General features: G+C 44.6%; 1 protein-coding gene across 2 annotated transcripts; it reads left to right on the forward strand.

Moving 5' to 3' along the window:
• Positions 1–1,439: 1,439 nt before the first annotated feature.
• Positions 1,440–15,956, forward strand: LOC139928484 (sodium- and chloride-dependent creatine transporter 1). Of its 2 annotated transcripts, none has more exons than XM_071921053.2 (14): positions 1,440–1,470; positions 3,347–3,649; positions 6,846–6,977; positions 7,178–7,523; positions 7,974–8,106; positions 9,480–9,614; positions 10,116–10,219; positions 12,317–12,441; positions 12,572–12,684; positions 13,473–13,613; positions 14,013–14,115; positions 14,221–14,321; positions 14,406–14,576; positions 14,800–15,956. In XM_071921053.2, exons 1-14 carry the CDS (start codon positions 1,440–1,442, stop codon positions 14,926–14,928), a joined length of 2,067 nt encoding a protein of 688 aa, XP_071777154.1. In that variant the 3' UTR covers positions 14,929–15,956. The 2 variants fall into 2 exon arrangements, with proteins under 2 accessions (XP_071777154.1, XP_071777156.1); XM_071921055.2 differs by lacking the exon at positions 1,440–1,470 and having other exon boundaries at positions 3,533–3,649; positions 7,178–7,370; positions 7,476–7,523.
• The last annotated feature ends 140 nt before the right edge of the window (positions 15,957–16,096 follow it).

A 16,096-nucleotide genomic window follows, 5' to 3' on the forward strand; every position in this document is an offset into this window, starting at 1 on the left:
TCATTGTAAGGTCACTAAACACCTGACTCTCACGCTCTTTAATATTGGCTGCCTGCCTTGTAATTGAAACTGTTATGTTTAGAGCGCCACCTACTGAAAGTGCCTGAAAAAGTATTTCTAACCTTGATTTATCCAGAGAAAGTCAACTGATTTGCTCAAGGGAGCCTTGACACTAGGCTAGTTGTTGAGGGAGGCAAGAGAGTTACTCATTCATTTTCCCCACCCACATTTTTCCAGTGATGCGAAATGGCAACCTCTGGTCAGCAGGCCGCCTCTCTAACCTCCAGACCAGAAATCTTCAAACTTTTTCATGACAAGGACCCCCTAAGAGACGTTTAGCCCACAGACCTCCACTTGATAATGGTTTTATTCCCAGGGAAACATCATCTGATAAAATATGTGTTGTCTGTCCATAGCCCTGCTGTTGGTGAGGAGATAATAGTAAAACCTTTAATGGTGTAGTCACTCTCACGGATTGTCTCATAAAGTAACAGAGAAAATAAACTAATATTCCAATAACATATTTTGTTGCGGACCCCCTGGAGCCGCCTCAAGGACCCCTGGGGGTCACTGGACCTCAATTTGGGAACCCTCTGTCCTATTCCCCCAATGTCCCCCAATTCCTTCGTCCCCAACGCAGAGCAAATAAGCAGAGCAATACAGCATCAGATACTCTGGGCATTTCTCTGCAGTTTGTGTGATTTCAGGTCAAGGGCGTCTGCAGTCTACCCATCCTTGTAAATCTATTGCTTTCTACTGTGCGTGGTGAGTGGATTCCTGACTTGTGCTGCTGATGCTGTGCACACCGCACTTGGCTCGGATCAGCCAATCACATTGCTGCGTGGCACGAGGAGGCGGGGGGAGCGTCTGACACCGCTAACGGACCGGGGGACTCGAGCCAGAAGCAGATCACATTCTCCGTCTGCCTCACACACCCCGGTGAAGGACCTAACCGACACACGGCATCACGTAGGTTATTGGACTTCTGACTAGACAATTAAGGAACACCTAAACCCCCTTAGGCGTACTATCATTTTCATTTAACTGTCATCCATGAGATTCTTCAGGCTTACCTTCAAGTGCTTCGTCGACTGCTTTTGAATCCCCCCTCTCAACGTCTGAACTGACCGCGGCGCTTTGTACATATTCCATCTCTTGTTGAGGGTTTCCAACGCGTGAAAATCACAAAACGACGATTTTTTAAAATATCAAGAAGGTGAAATAACAAACCTAGAGAATCAAAGAGAGAACTGGACAGCTGCGACTAGCTAACTACACCTCTGTGAGACCCACTGGTTACCTTGTTAGCTAGGCACGTTAATATTAGCCAACAGCAGCGCTTGGCTAAACCCACACAACCGGCTTGCTTTTTTTTTTTTTAAACCCAAATACCGGTATCGAAATAATAAAAAATATTTTTGTGCCGCTATCCAAACAATATGTCACCAGAGGTGGAGGAGAACAACCAAGGTGAGTACAATTTTTGACTTCCACTATATATAGATGATTGTAAAGTGTGATATTATTATATATATATTTTATTTTTTATCATTTAGCCTAAGTACAATAACATAATGCTTTAACTTAGTGCTGATGAATTAAAGCATCCCTGTCCCAACCAGTGCTTTGTCCTTTATTCTTTTGAGAAAAAGAGCAGCCGGTCTCACTCTACATTTTTCACTATATCTGTATCATAAAGATATATCTCAACATACGCTTCACATCAAAGCTTTAGAGTTAATTGGCTGGAAGTAATTTTGCAGCTTAGTGTGGTGTTGAACTCTAATGGCAGGTGTCCGTCCTGGTGTAGGACAGGAGATACAAACATTCACAAAATAAAACATTTTCAAGTTGTAGGCCTATGTCATGAGGAAATCATCATTTAGCTTTCTAAGTCATAGGCTTATCCTACATATTAGATTAGGTGACTCATGTAAGTAGCCTAACTCCAAAGGGGAGATGAGTATTTGGTGTTATACCTTGTTTATGTCCAGGAATAATCATTGGTTTACACTCTAAACCGGCTTAACCTTACAGGTGAACTATTTTGATGAACCTTAAATCATCACATACCCTTAAAGTATTCCTCAAACTTGTCAAATCACCTTAAATTATGTGTCCAGTTACCAGCTTAATGATAGCCCCTACCTTCCCCTCATCCCCTCTCTCCTATTCTCTCCTGTCTTTTTCCCTCCTCTACTCACACACCCCCTCAAACTGCTCTGATCTGGATGAAACTGCTTTGCTTTGCATCCAGAACAGAGCGGCTGACACTCATATCATGAAACGGCACTAATGAGTGACAGTGTATTTTTGGGGTGTGTTTGTGTGTCGGTGTGCATTTGTACGGTAGCCCGTGTGAACGAGACGAGGTGAAAGCTTTGTATCCGACATAGGAGCTTATACCTTGGACTGTTGTCTGCTGTGTTGTACCGCAGCGCACCAATCACTCTGACTGAGAGAGAGAGCGGGGAGGGGAGACTCAAAGTCATAGTGACGACAACAGCGTCAGATCTGTGACTGAGAAAGAATAAACGGCAATACAGTCTAGCCAACAGTGTAGAGCGGTCCCATGTTAACAATCACAGCAGAGATCTAATGAATGGATGGTGGTGAGATGTAATTTTAAAAACATGTTTAGCCCTGTTGTGGCTTAGTGGAGCTTTCTAACGCTTGACTAAAGTTGTACTGACGCTGTCCCTGCAATGAACCCAAAACAAAACAGAGAGTGGTCCATATGCACACACACACACACACACTCTCTCTCTCTCTCTCTCTAAACTTCAAATTCAAATAGGCTTTATCGGCTTTACTGGACATAACAGGTTGCCAAAGCAATTGCAAAGAGTCTCTCTCTCTCTCTCTCTCTCTCTCTCAAATTCAAATTCAAATATGCTATCATATATGTAATAGGCATTACAGGAAAGAAACCAATGTTGCCACAGCCATACAGTACATCAGTTATGTCTCTCTCTCCCTCTCTCTCTCTCTCTGTCTGTCTCTCCTCTTCCATACAATATTCAATCCAAGTCTGGCCCAAGAAACCATGGTTCATCTCTCTACAGTGCTGATGCATGATAAAGTGGGCTTGTAAAGTTGTGAATGTGTGTGTGTATATTTTGGAGAAACGTGGTTCTGAAATATTGCTGATTAGAGCCTTTGTCTGTTATCCTCTGTGATAAATAGGCTACATGGATAATTTGTTAGTGGTTACTTTGACATTTCAATTCCTGCTTTCTTATCTCTTTCCGTTAGTCCTTCCTTCCAGTCAAGTCAATCCCTCCCTCTTGCTTTCTGTATCGGTATTCTTTCTCATCCAATACTTGTACATCTCTTCCCCTTCCAGGTGAAATCGGTCTCCCCCAGCTGGAGGGAGGGATTCCTTCCGAGGAGGAGGGTGGGGGGGTGGCTCGCCCCCTGGTGCCTGTGCCTGGTGCTGGGGCTGGGTGTGGTGAGGGTGGAGGGGGCGGGCCACCCCAGAACCAGGACGGGGCTGTAGCTGGGCCTGGAACTGGGGCCACAGCAGTACCAGTGGTGGAGAGAGAAACCTGGACCAGACAAATGGATTTCATCATGTCCTGTGTGGGCTTTGCTGTGGGCCTGGGCAACGTGTGGCGCTTCCCTTACCTCTGCTACAAGAACGGAGGAGGTGAGCTTGAGGAACACTGTGTAGCCTACTGTGGAGGCCTACTGTATGCATGCACACAAAACACTTTTCTACACACACTGATACGGCCACTGAAGGGTTTCATTCCAAAATGCTATATGTCTATTTTGGAAAAATTATTATAGGCCTACTTGATACTCATTGTTAGGATTAATCATCAGTATTTTTGATCATTTCAAAAATAGAGATGACTACGCTCTCTAAAATGTTGCCATTGTGTAAGCAAATGTCGTAGAGCACCTAGGATTTTCAATAGTATTAAATAGTAAGTTCATCTTTTATGCCAGTATCCTTTTGTAAGTGGATGCATCATTATCATCTAATGCATATTTTGTTGCAGTGAAGTTGCAACACGCAAAGCAGACAGTCTCAGCCTACTGGCATACCCTTGAGGCAGTACTGCTTAAAAGAGCGAGGGCAGGAGAACAGTGAAAGATGGAGGAACAAGGGAGCATGGAGAGACGTAATACCCGACATAGACAGGGAGAGGGCTTGCGTGGCTGTGAGCACGTAGCTGAAAAGCCATGCCCCCCTCACATGGTGTCACTTGTGCATAGTTTATTTATTACTGCCGTCCGTTTCTTGATAGACACACATCATAAAAATTGCCCTACAGTGTGCTTTCCTTTATTACCTTTCTTGAATTACTTTATTCCTTTTTGTGTGTCCTCTTCTTTTTTATGTACGCCCACTCATTCAACCGCAACCTGGCCTGGTTGCAACCTTTGGCCTTGACTTTTGTTATCTCCGCCGCACCCACTTTTTTTTCTATTTGTTTTTATGAGGTGTTTAAATGAAAGTGAATGTGCGGCTGTGTGTGTACAACCTCTCTTGGTCCAGCCCCTCCCTCTTCTCCTCTGTGTGTCTTGTGACCCGTGGCTCTTGATACCCACCTTCTGGTATCGTGTAACAATGGCCTGCCTCACACAGTCCACCCCCTGTGCTCCTGCCCAGCACCCATGTAGCACACAAAGGTGCTTTCTCCCACTCTCCTCCTGATAAGGCGGCATATGGATATTGTCGCACAATAAGCGTCCTGTGACCATGCCCGTCCTTTCCTTCTCTCTGTGTCAGCGGTGCCACATCAACAACCTCATTTTGCGTCCTTGACCAACCCAGGGAACACCTTGTAACACAACAACGACATCAGATAAGAGTTGGGCGTTCGCAGGCTCTCAAACCTGCTTCTTACTCTAACGAGGCCACAGTATATTGGAGAGACTAATAGGTGAATGTACTGTACATAGGTGAAATTAATTATCTGGCAGTCTTAAACTCAGCTGTTAGGCCTGATGTGTCTGGTCCAGTTATGATTAGAGAGGATTTACGTAAGCCTATTAAGGATGCAATTCCTCACAGATTTGGCCAATATGTTAGGGTATGTCAGCACAAATATTTTCTCTCCCATCCTTCCATTCACGCCTCCTATTGCATCTCTGTCTCCCTTCTCTCTCTCTCTCTCTCTCTCTCTCTCTCTCTCTCTCTGCCCCCCCCCCTTTCTCTCTCAGACTCACAAATGTTTCCTTATAAGGCTACAGCCCTCTGCTCTCAGTGAATGAGAGGGAGAATGAGGGGCTGAATGAGAGACAAATTGTCACTAGATAGCAGTGTTGCAGAGTCACCACATCAATGTCTTATTGTGATTTTTGTATTTGTTGTGTCTTCTCTCTAACCGCATCGTCCCAGTTTTTATGCCAGTCTCGTGTCTCCCTCCTCTGATCCATCCATCTTTCCCTCCTTTCTTCTTAGCAGCCTCTCTCTGCTCTGCGTCATAGCTGGTCATGTGACTCACTCCCATCTGCGCACTGTGGTGGCATCACCATTGTATTCATACCAAATTGCTGCAATTGGATAGTATTGAGTTAAACATCCTATGCATCCTATTTTTTCATAGTCTATTTCCACTGTGTATTTCCTATCACAGCAAGCCACAGCTACAGTATGAGGATCCAAATGGAGATAATATAGGAAACGTGTTGAAAACAATCGCCCTAGGCCAACTGCTACAAGTTAAAATGACGTGAGAGGTCATTAGATGTCTCTAATCAGACTAATGACTCCTGCAGTAGTCCCTTGACTTTTGCTGTCTCCATTTTATCATCTCTCTGTCTCTCCCTACTCTCCATGCAACTTTCACTTTCAAGGACAATACTAGCCACAAATGTCCAAACACTTGCGGAATGAGACACAATGCAGTTATCTCCCACTCAAACTCTCAATGCATCTCTTATCTGTGGCCTTGTGTATCCTCCTCTCTTTCTTTCCCTCTTTTCCTCTGTAACTGCTTCCTCCTCTTTTCTTGTCGCATCAGTTGCTTGATAAGTTGCAGCTATGCCAGTGTTTAGGTATTGCTTGTGTCCTTGAAAACTGGAAACCTTAAATATATGGCCTTTACCTCAAATTTGATAGTGTAATGTATTGCATGCCTCATGACCCTAGTACTAATGACAGACCAATAAAAAACTAATTATAGCCTAATGTCAGAAATGCATGAAATGAATGCCACTATACTAGTCCAGCAAATATACCTTTGCAGTGACCTGGCAATGGAGTCCCAGAACAGCTATGACATTAAGTTAACAAACTTTACTATCACTAATGGTGCCTACGGTTGGCAGTCAATGAATATGGTCTGACAGTGTGTTTGTTAGCATAACTAGCATGCTAGCTGTCCATTTCATTGTCACCAAAACAATATCAACGTCATTTTCCAAACAGATTGCAGGCTAAGTCTAGGCTATTGCCAGGCGTAGTCACAAGTGGCATCATTGCTAGTTGAACTGGGAAGAACAAAGTCCATTGCTCATGTGATGTGGAAAAATTTGATACCAGGAATGTATTGATAACATTATTATTCGGCTTTGTTGCTGCTTGTGCACTGCTTTGTTGACACCCTGCAAAGGCAGGAGGACCACAAACCAGGCAAAGAGCAATATCTACCTCCTACTAGATGTCCAAACCTTGCAAGTGCATTCGTTTTGAAACAGAGAAACAGCTTTGTCAGCGTTGTTCAGTTATTCTGCACGTTGAACACCCTTCCAGCCACTCAGCATCAAGTATTTCCCAGTGCTAAACAGTCCAGCTGTAATATGTTTCCACTTGCCTGTTACTTCAGGTTAGATATCAATTTAGTGAACCATGTGTTGATGACAGAGAGTGTGTGTGTTGCATGTTGCAGGTGTGTTCCTGATCCCCTACATGCTGATTGTGTTCATCGGGGGCATCCCCGTCTTCTTCCTGGAGATTGCTCTGGGACAGTTCATGAAGCAGGGAGGGGTCTCTGCCTGGAACATCGCACCCCTCTTCAAAGGTAACTTTGTGTGTGCATGTGTGTGTGAAAGAAAGAGAGAGTGCAAAAGAGAGATTAAATGTATTTCTCTCAGAAGCAGTAATATTCCAAGTCCTTCACCTCTCACTTGTTTCTACTGCAAATTTCCTCCCCTGTTCTCTCTACCTATACGCCTCCTCTCCATCGCGCTGTCTGTCCCTCTCCCTCTTCCTCTTTGCCAGGTTTGGGCCTGGCCTCCATGGTGATAGTGTTCTTCTGTAACACCTACTACATCATGATTCTTGTGTGGGGCCTCTACTTCCTCCTGCACTCCTTCACCACCCCGCTGCCCTGGGCCACCTGCGGACACCCCTGGAACACCGCTAACTGCACGCAGGACTTCCGCCGCACCTGCCACAACCGCAGCACTGCCCTGTCAGCTCTGCCATCATCCACCGCCGCCCCTGCCGCCCCCTCCAACATCCTGTCCGCCACCTCCCCGTTCAACCTGTCCTCGGCCCAGCTCCTCCTCAATGGCAGCTGCATTGAGGCAGAAGGCATGCGCTCCCCAGTCATCGAGTTCTGGGAGTACGTCATCCCTGATCTGGGAATTGTGGATCAGTCAAACAGGGTGTCAATCCAGAAAATGACTTAAAAAGTCTTAAATTATATTATCTAAACTTAAGGCCTTAAAAGGTCTTGAATACAGTTAAATTTTGCATTAGCGTTTTTGAGTCTTAGATTCAGTTTTAGAGGTTTTGGTTGCAGATTCTTGGTGTGCGATGTTTCCAGTGAGAAACGTCACACAGACCTATATTCTGATGGGTCTGCAGTTTTTATTTGTAAAATTGCCTCTATATTTCATTCCAACTGGCATTGACAAGGTCTTAAAAAGTCTTAAATTTAACTTGATGTAACTTGCAGACACCCTTACTTCCCTTGTTATTCTCTGCTGCTGACTAGGTCTCAGATGTGTTTGGCGGGTTGCTTTGTGTTTTTTCTCTTCTAAAAGCCACATCTCTGTGTTCTTCTTCCTAGACGTAAGGTGCTCCGTCTGTCTGGTGGGCTGGACGAGCCTGGTGAAATCAGCTATGAGATGGTTCTGTGTCTCATAGTCACTTGGGTCATTGTTTACTTCTGCATATGGAAGGGAGTCAAATCCACTGGCAAGGTGAGCAGACGTCTGTGTGTATCTGTGTGTGTCATGAATTGAACAGGGAAGTTAACGTATGTTCTGGCCCCACAACTCTTTATAATGCTTGGCGGTGCTGTCCTGGTTCATGCAGTTCGCTGCATTTTGCCCTTTGACCCTAAATCAGCTTTAACATAGTGAGAGGATCAGTGTCTAGACTGAAACACATATGAACTCAAACACAAGCACACACATGTAGTCTTTGAAAGTCTGTAAATTTTGTGGTGTTTGGGTGTTTACGTGTTTTCGATCACGTGTATTTACATGCGAGGCTCAAAGCTTCAGTCAGTCTATAACCTTCTACTGATCCCTGCATCCCTGTACCAGTGTACATACATATTGTTCAGAGTGACTTCCATTCCAGTAGTGGCACGGAAAAAGGATGCCCACTGCCCATGCTTTTGAATGTCTGTGTGCTCTGATACACAGGCATAATGTATGCATCCTTATTTCATTGTATATAAAGTCTATGTTTGCATACGTGTGTCACAGCAGTAGCCAAAGCTCATAGAGAAGGGGGGAAAACAATGAGGGAGATTGAGCCAGCCTCTCTTAAGCCGATTAGTAACTTTCTCCCATGTAGATGTTTGAGTGCTGGAAAGGGGCTTTTCTCCCCGTGTTCACTCTAGATCAAGGCAAATATGTTCTTTCTCACTGCTCTGCGCTTACCATACTAATGTAGCTGGGACTTTTCCACTGGGTAGTAGGGGGCAGCTTTCTCAGCATAACTTGACAAAGACTACCTGCCTTTTCAAAAGGTTTGCCAAAGACCCCTGCTATTGCAGGAGGGTTACAAATTGTCTGGCTTTCCATGTATAGGGTACCTTTTCTTCAAAGTAACATAACAGGCCCAATTTCTACTACAGGAAGGACTGGGTGGGACCTATTTTAGGCTTGAGGTCATTTATGTACACATAAGCAAATTAATATAAAGATAGATGCAAATATTTGCGAGCATTTGACTATAGCAGATGGCCCATATTGATTGCCACTAAACTGTACCAACAGTGCCTGTACCAACTATCACATTAGTCATTTAAGGACAGAAACATCTTGTTATTCAGTTGTTCTCTGTAATGTGAGGGGTTTAGGTTTTGCTTATGGTTTGCTTTAGAGTTTTCTACTTTTACTTTATGTGAGTTCTGATGCATAGCCCCCCTTGTGCATCTCCTAAGAATTGGCCCTAGCTCTGCTCCCTATCCTCCTGTAGGTAGTGTACTTCACAGCTCTCTATCTTTCTGTAGGTAGTGTACTTCACAGCTCTGTTCTCCTTTCTGTAGGTAGTGTACTTCACAGCTCTGTTCTCCTTTCTGTAGGTAGTGTACTTCACAGCTCTGTTCTTCTTTCTGTAGGTAGTGTACTTCACAGCTCTGTTCCCCTACCTGGTTCTGGTTGTTCTTTTGGCCCACGGAGTCACTCTACCAGGAGCTATAGATGGGATTGTCTACTATCTGAAACCGGACTGGTCCAAACTTGGAGAAGCACAGGTACGACGTCTGTATGAGCTTGTGTTTGGGTATGCACATCACATTTGTCTGTAGCAGAGTGTTAAAAAAACATGAGGGTATTATTATATATTATATAGCAAAACACCTGAAAACTTGCATGTTGTAATTTACGCTCACAGAAAATATTCACACAAACTTGTAATATGATATTTGTTGCAATTTTTTAGTTTTTTTCTTGAACAGATTTTTCGAATACAACTTACAACTAATCAAATCTGCTGTGAATTCAAATTTAGGACACAGGTGTGAATTTAAATTCAAATTTAAGACACAGGTGTGTGAATATTAATTCAAACTTAGGATACAAGTGTGAATATGAATTCAAATTTAAGACACAGATGTGTGAATATAAATTCAAATTTAGAACACAGGTGTGTGAATATTTGGCAAACTCCAATGTTTTGCTACAATAATACCTTCATAAGAAAAGGCCACAAGAGACAAAATGCTGCATTACTCATACAATTCCCTTTGTGTTAGGTGTGGATTGACGCTGGCACTCAGATTTTCTTCTCCTATGCCATCGGACTGGGTGCCCTCACCGCACTGGGCAGCTACAACCGCTTCCATAACAACTGTTACCAGTGAGTTTAACCACAACATAAATTCAGACACCATTGTAACTGGAATGAGACCAACGTCAACACAGACACCATCAGCCAAACATGTGACCACAGACTTGAGTACTATGAAACAAACAGAAAACTAGCCTTTCTGTTAGAATTAGGCTTTCACAGCTCACGCTTTTCCAGAGTGACTGTTTGAACTCACTATGTCCTTAGTAACAGTTACATGCAGTAGAATCACTTCTACTGTGTAAACCATGATTACTTACTACTGTAAGTACTTGTATACTTTATTATCCCCGTGGGGAAATTTGGACCAGGGGACCAACTCCAGTTCTTTTGCCAGTGCCTTGGTCAGGGGCACTGACAGGAGTATTAACTCTAACATACATGTCTTTGATGGTGGGAGGAAACCCACACAAACACGGGGAGAACATGCAAACTCCACACAGAAAGAACCTGGGACGGACCGGGGTTCGAACCCAGGACCTTCTTGCTGTGAGGCAACAGTGCTAACCACTGAGCCACCGTGCCGTCCACTACTGTGTAACCAGATGCAAAGCAGGTGCAAAGAAGAAGTATAATTTTAAACGAACAGTCTATTTTCTAAGACCCTTTTTATTGGTTTTGGGATGGCATATTGTAAGGTTTTGTGGCATATCTGGCCACCAAAACAATCATTTGACTTGGATACGTGTGTGCCAAGAATTTTGAAGCACCAAAGACTTCCTGGCACACTGCTCACATTTCAGATTACAATTACAATTTCCCATTTGGCAGACGCTTTTATCCAAAGCGACATACACATGAGATTTTAATACAACACAAGCAAGGATCTAGTCAGGAGAGAACAACGAGAGTAAGTGCCAGTAAGATGCAACATCATTTCCCTGATCAAAATAGCAGCATGATAGTTTTTGAAAAGCTGCAGAAATTAAGTGCTACAATAGGAGTTTCATTAAGGTTCATTTCTAGCTACAGCTGGCCTCACACTGCTTTTTCGGAGCTGGTTGATGTGCTTGCATGTGTTTAGCCTAAACAGACAGAGATATGTAAACGCTCAGACCCTTACATGGTAGTTAGCTGGACACCAATAATAGGGATAATTTTTAATAGCTCTCAGGACTTAATACTGGGACGCTGCAGGCATTTTTGGAATGCCCGTAGCAGGGGGAGCATTAGGAATATCCTTCCATCGAACATTTTCTTTCCCTTGACCTAAATTGGAAGTTGAAAGATGGCTTCAGATTCTGAGGTATGTCAGCTCAGCCCTCTTTCTCACACACACTGAGGCTAGTCTAGGAATAGATTGTGAGATGTGTGGATAAACTGCTCTCAGATACAATTGTCTGTCTTCATTATCAGTCTACGTGCTTGTACACAGCACAACTGTCTTCTTTAATTATTGTGGTCTTGATATGGACTGTTCTGGTCACCAAAACACTCACTCTCCCTTACTTTGATTATCCACATCTCTCTCAGGCATTCCTGACTGCTATTTCAGAGAGACAGAGCCTATTGACTGTTGACTGTGTGGAGGTTGCTGCTGAATACAGCTGCAGCAGTGTATATGGCAGTAACTATCCAGGTCAAGCTGTTGTTTATACACTATTCATATCAGAGAGGAGTTGGATTCTTGGCCAGTGTTGCCAGCAAGACTTTGTTTTCTACTTGCAGGCTAGTCAGGATAAACAGAGGATCGCTGTGGAGACAGGATAACTGTAATGTTGTTGATTCATACATGGATTCACACATACATGCGTACAAGAGTGAATCATTACTATATCGTAAGCAAGATTTATACTGTATGTAGCAGAGACACTCGGTAGGTCTTTTTCTTTGACTCTCTCTCCCTGGCTCATTTGCTCTCTGCTCTCTACCTGCCAACTACAAAGACAGCAGCAGCTATCAGAGAAATTACTATTGATCCCCCTATCTACCCCCCCTCCAACCTGTCTCTTCCTCTGTTGCCAATGTCTGCCTTTAGTGTCTTACATAAGCCTCATCTTAAAGCATATTATAAAGCGTCATTCACCCTCTATCCTCTCTCTGTCTCTCTCTCTCTCTGTCTCTCTCTCTCTCTCGTTTTTTGTCTCATCCTCTGTTTCTCTGTAGGGATGCGTTTGTGCTGGCTCTCATTAACAGCGGGACCAGTTTCTTTGCGGGTTTTGTGGTGTTCTCTGTGCTGGGCTTCATGGCTGCTGAGCAAGGAGTGGACATCAGTAAGGTAGCCGAGAGTGGTAAGAATACAGCTTTCCCCCCCGCCCCGACTAGGCCCAGCTTAGCCCCAGTGCAACGAGTTTAGCAGCGGCAGGAAGGCCTCTCTGCCCCCGACTCTATGAGCGTATAAATCTGTCTCTTAATGTGCAGGTCCAGGCCTGGCCTTCATAGCCTACCCCAAGGCTGTGACTCTGATGCCTCTGGCTCCGCTCTGGGCAGCACTCTTCTTCTTCATGCTGCTTGTACTGGGCCTGGACAGCCAGGTAACACATTTGAGTTTTTTGTTACATCCACTTTTTAAAAGCATATGAGAAAGCCTGTAGCTTGCAGGGACTGCATGACCATGTCTGTAATTAAACACCTCTATATACTTTGCTGTTATTTGAATTCTTACACCCATACTGTGCATACAAACACTCTTTCTAGCATAGATAGCAAATTAATCTCTGTCTCTGTCTCTCTCTTTAATAGCTAAGAGAGCTATTAGCCTCTCTTAAAGTCTTTCTGACTCAGCTCTCTCACCTTTGTCTCCTTCTCTGTCTGTCTCTCTCTCTCACTCACTCACTCTCTCACTCACTCTCTCTCTCTCACACTCTCTCTCTCGCTTTCACTTCCTCTCACACAACCGCTACACAAACAGCCCAGACACTTGGTGGCCAGATTTAGCATTGCATTTCTTCACAGCCTGTTTGGTGTGTGTCTGTTTGAGCCAGTGCCTACATCCATTGTTTTACAACCCAGAGATTTGTCAATGAGCTTCTGTCTGATTCACACAGAGAGCGTCTGTCTACTCTCCACTCCATTCATTCACTCTCTCTCCCCATCCTCTCCCTCATTTCTTCTCCATCCATCTCTCACTCTCTCCTCCTCCCGTAGCCGCAGTGGCTACGCATGTACTGCCATTTCTGGTAAGAGATATAAGAGCTATTATCCTCTCTTCAAGTCTTTCTGACTCAGCTCGCTCACCTTTGTCTCTTTCTCTGTCTCTCTCTGTCTCTCTCTCCCTGTCTCCTTGTTGCTTTATCGCTCTCTCTTTCACTCTATTTCTCAGTTTGTAGGGGTGGAGGGCTTAATAACAGGAATCATAGACATGCTACCCCCTAAATCTGCCCTGGGCTCCCTGCGGCGAGAGGTGGTGGTGGCCGTCTGCTGCGTCACCTGCTTCCTCATCGACATGTCCATGGTCACCGAGGTACAGCAAGGATTTCCCAGAGTTTTAGACCTCCCTTAGTGTTAGTCTTGCTTGTTAGGTGGGTTTGGAGGCTGACAGAGTACCACACAACAAACATCCAGGCCAAATATGAGGCTGTTTACATCTGTTCAGGAGCTGCATGCAAAGACACTTACCTGGACTCATTCAGAAGTGTTTTGCAAGGAGAAGATTTCAAATATATTTCATATTGAATTCTTTATGCTGTCAGAACAAAAAACAGATGGTTTGCGTAATTGTTTAATAGGCATGGGAAAACCATGACCAGAAAAGGATGAAAGAGCAAGGAAAGCATGAAAGGAGGCAGGAAATAGGTCAAACTTTGAAGTATTAAAAGGATGGTGGTAATGACGCCGACTTCTCTGTCTCTGTTTCTGTCAGGGAGGGATGTACGTCTTCCAGCTGTTTGACTACTACTCTGCCAGTGGCATCACTCTTCTGTGGCAGGCCTTCTGGGAGTGTGTGGTGGTGGCATGGGTCTACGGTGAGGCACGAGCGCACTGCTCACAGCGTGTTTTCCATCACCGATAGTAACAGCAACCACACAATCCAATGCATCATCACAATATCCTTATGCTCTGTCTGGCAGGTGCGGATCGTTTCATGGACGATGTGGCTCGCATGATCGGCTACCGGCCCCTGCCCTACATGAAGTGGTGCTGGTCCTACATCACGCCTTTTGTCTGTGTGGTACGATCTGTTGCTATATATGTGTATGCGTCATATGTGTGTTCCTGCCAGCTTCTGACATTTGACATTTTCGCGTGCATATAGGGAGTGTTCCTGTTCCATGTAGTGAACTACAAGCCCCTGACCTATAACACGGTGTACACGTACCCCTCGTGGGGTGAGGCGCTTGGCTGGGGGCTGGCCCTCTCCTCCATGCTCTGCATCCCTGTCACTGTCCTCTACAAACTACTGCGCTGCAAAGGATCTTTGCGGGAGGTCAGTATGTCTGTGTGCGGGAGTGTGTATGCATTCTCTCGTGTGTGTGTGTTTCTTTTTGTAATTGTTGATAAGTCAGTAGGAATGCGTCTCCTTGGATATTGCCCCCCACATCCGTCACTCATGGTTTCATGGTTAATCATTAGAGAGGTCTGAAGTGTCTGCCCAATAAGACAGCTCATTGTCCCTGTCTCCGTGTCTCTGTGTGTTTCTCTGTGTGCAGCGGTGGCAGCACCTAACCACCCCAGTGTGGGGCAGACATCACCTGGAGTACCTGGCCCCAGAGTCCGAGGCCAAACTGCTGCCCCCTGCAGGAGCCAAGAGCACACTGCTCTTCGAGAGCGTCATCTGATGAGCTGAGCCCTACAGAACACAGAGCCAAGGTCGCCCTCATACATCAGCACACACACACACACAAACACACACACACACAAAACACTGAAAATACATGCACACACCACACTGGCCTGGTAAGAGAATAACGGAGATCAATCACACACCCGCACACTCTCACAGCTGTGGAAAAGCCCTGGACAAATGGACCAAAGATGAGACGAAGAACTGAAACACACACACACCCGTACAATCAACACAGGCTGACATTCCCTCTGCTCTGCTTTCTGACTCTCTACCTCGCTGTCTCTCCCCTCTCTCTCTCTCTGCTCCCTGCCTTAGTGCCGTCCCGTCCTGTCTCGTCCTGTGAGTGTGATGTGGTGTCCAGTGTAGCTGCAATATCTTCCCTTCTCTCGCCTCTCTCTCTCTCTGCCTGGGTTTCTTCCTTGCCCAGCCTCAACCATCTCAACCCATCATGCCATTTGGTGCTGAATGAACGTAAATTTAAAAGATTCTTTCTAAACGAAAGACCTCATGTCAACTGATAATGCCAGGGTTTGAGTGTGTGTGTGCATGTGCGTATGCCTGTGTATCTTTGTGTGTGTATGTATGTGTGTGTGTGTGTGTGTGTGTGTATGTATACACCTTGTGCGTGCGTCTGAGACGGCGTGTCTGTTGCAGCATGGTAGTGGTGTCTTATCTTACTCTTCATTTAACATTACCTTTGGCCACTGTTTTCTACCAACTGTATTCTCCTCGTTGTATTGACTGTACAAAAATAACTTCCATTTGTAAAATTCAAAAAAGACAATGCATCACCACTTCCAGTTGTGTGTTATTAACTAACTTAAGTATCCAGTGTATTGTAGGGGTCTGTGAATCAGTGTTAACAATATTGGGAGGGGATGATGATCAGTATTTCCACCTTAAGAGGAGAGAAACTTCAACTGAATGGTGAAGGAAAGAAGGAGACAGAGTTGTGGGGAGGGGAGAGAGAACGATACCATGTCAAGAAAGAAGCAATAAATGACAAGATGGAGATGAAAACTATGTGTTGTCATGGCTCTTTATTTACATGAACTAAAACTAAAACTACAGGCATAAACTATAGATATTTACAGATAGTATCGTGGTTCAATCACCTCAAAACAACTAAAATGTTATATTTCTGCACTTATATAAATATA

Source organism: Centroberyx gerrardi, chromosome 14 (assembly GCF_048128805.1).
Source record: "Centroberyx gerrardi isolate f3 chromosome 14, fCenGer3.hap1.cur.20231027, whole genome shotgun sequence".
Classification (NCBI taxonomy): domain Eukaryota; kingdom Metazoa; phylum Chordata; class Actinopteri; order Beryciformes; family Berycidae; genus Centroberyx; species Centroberyx gerrardi.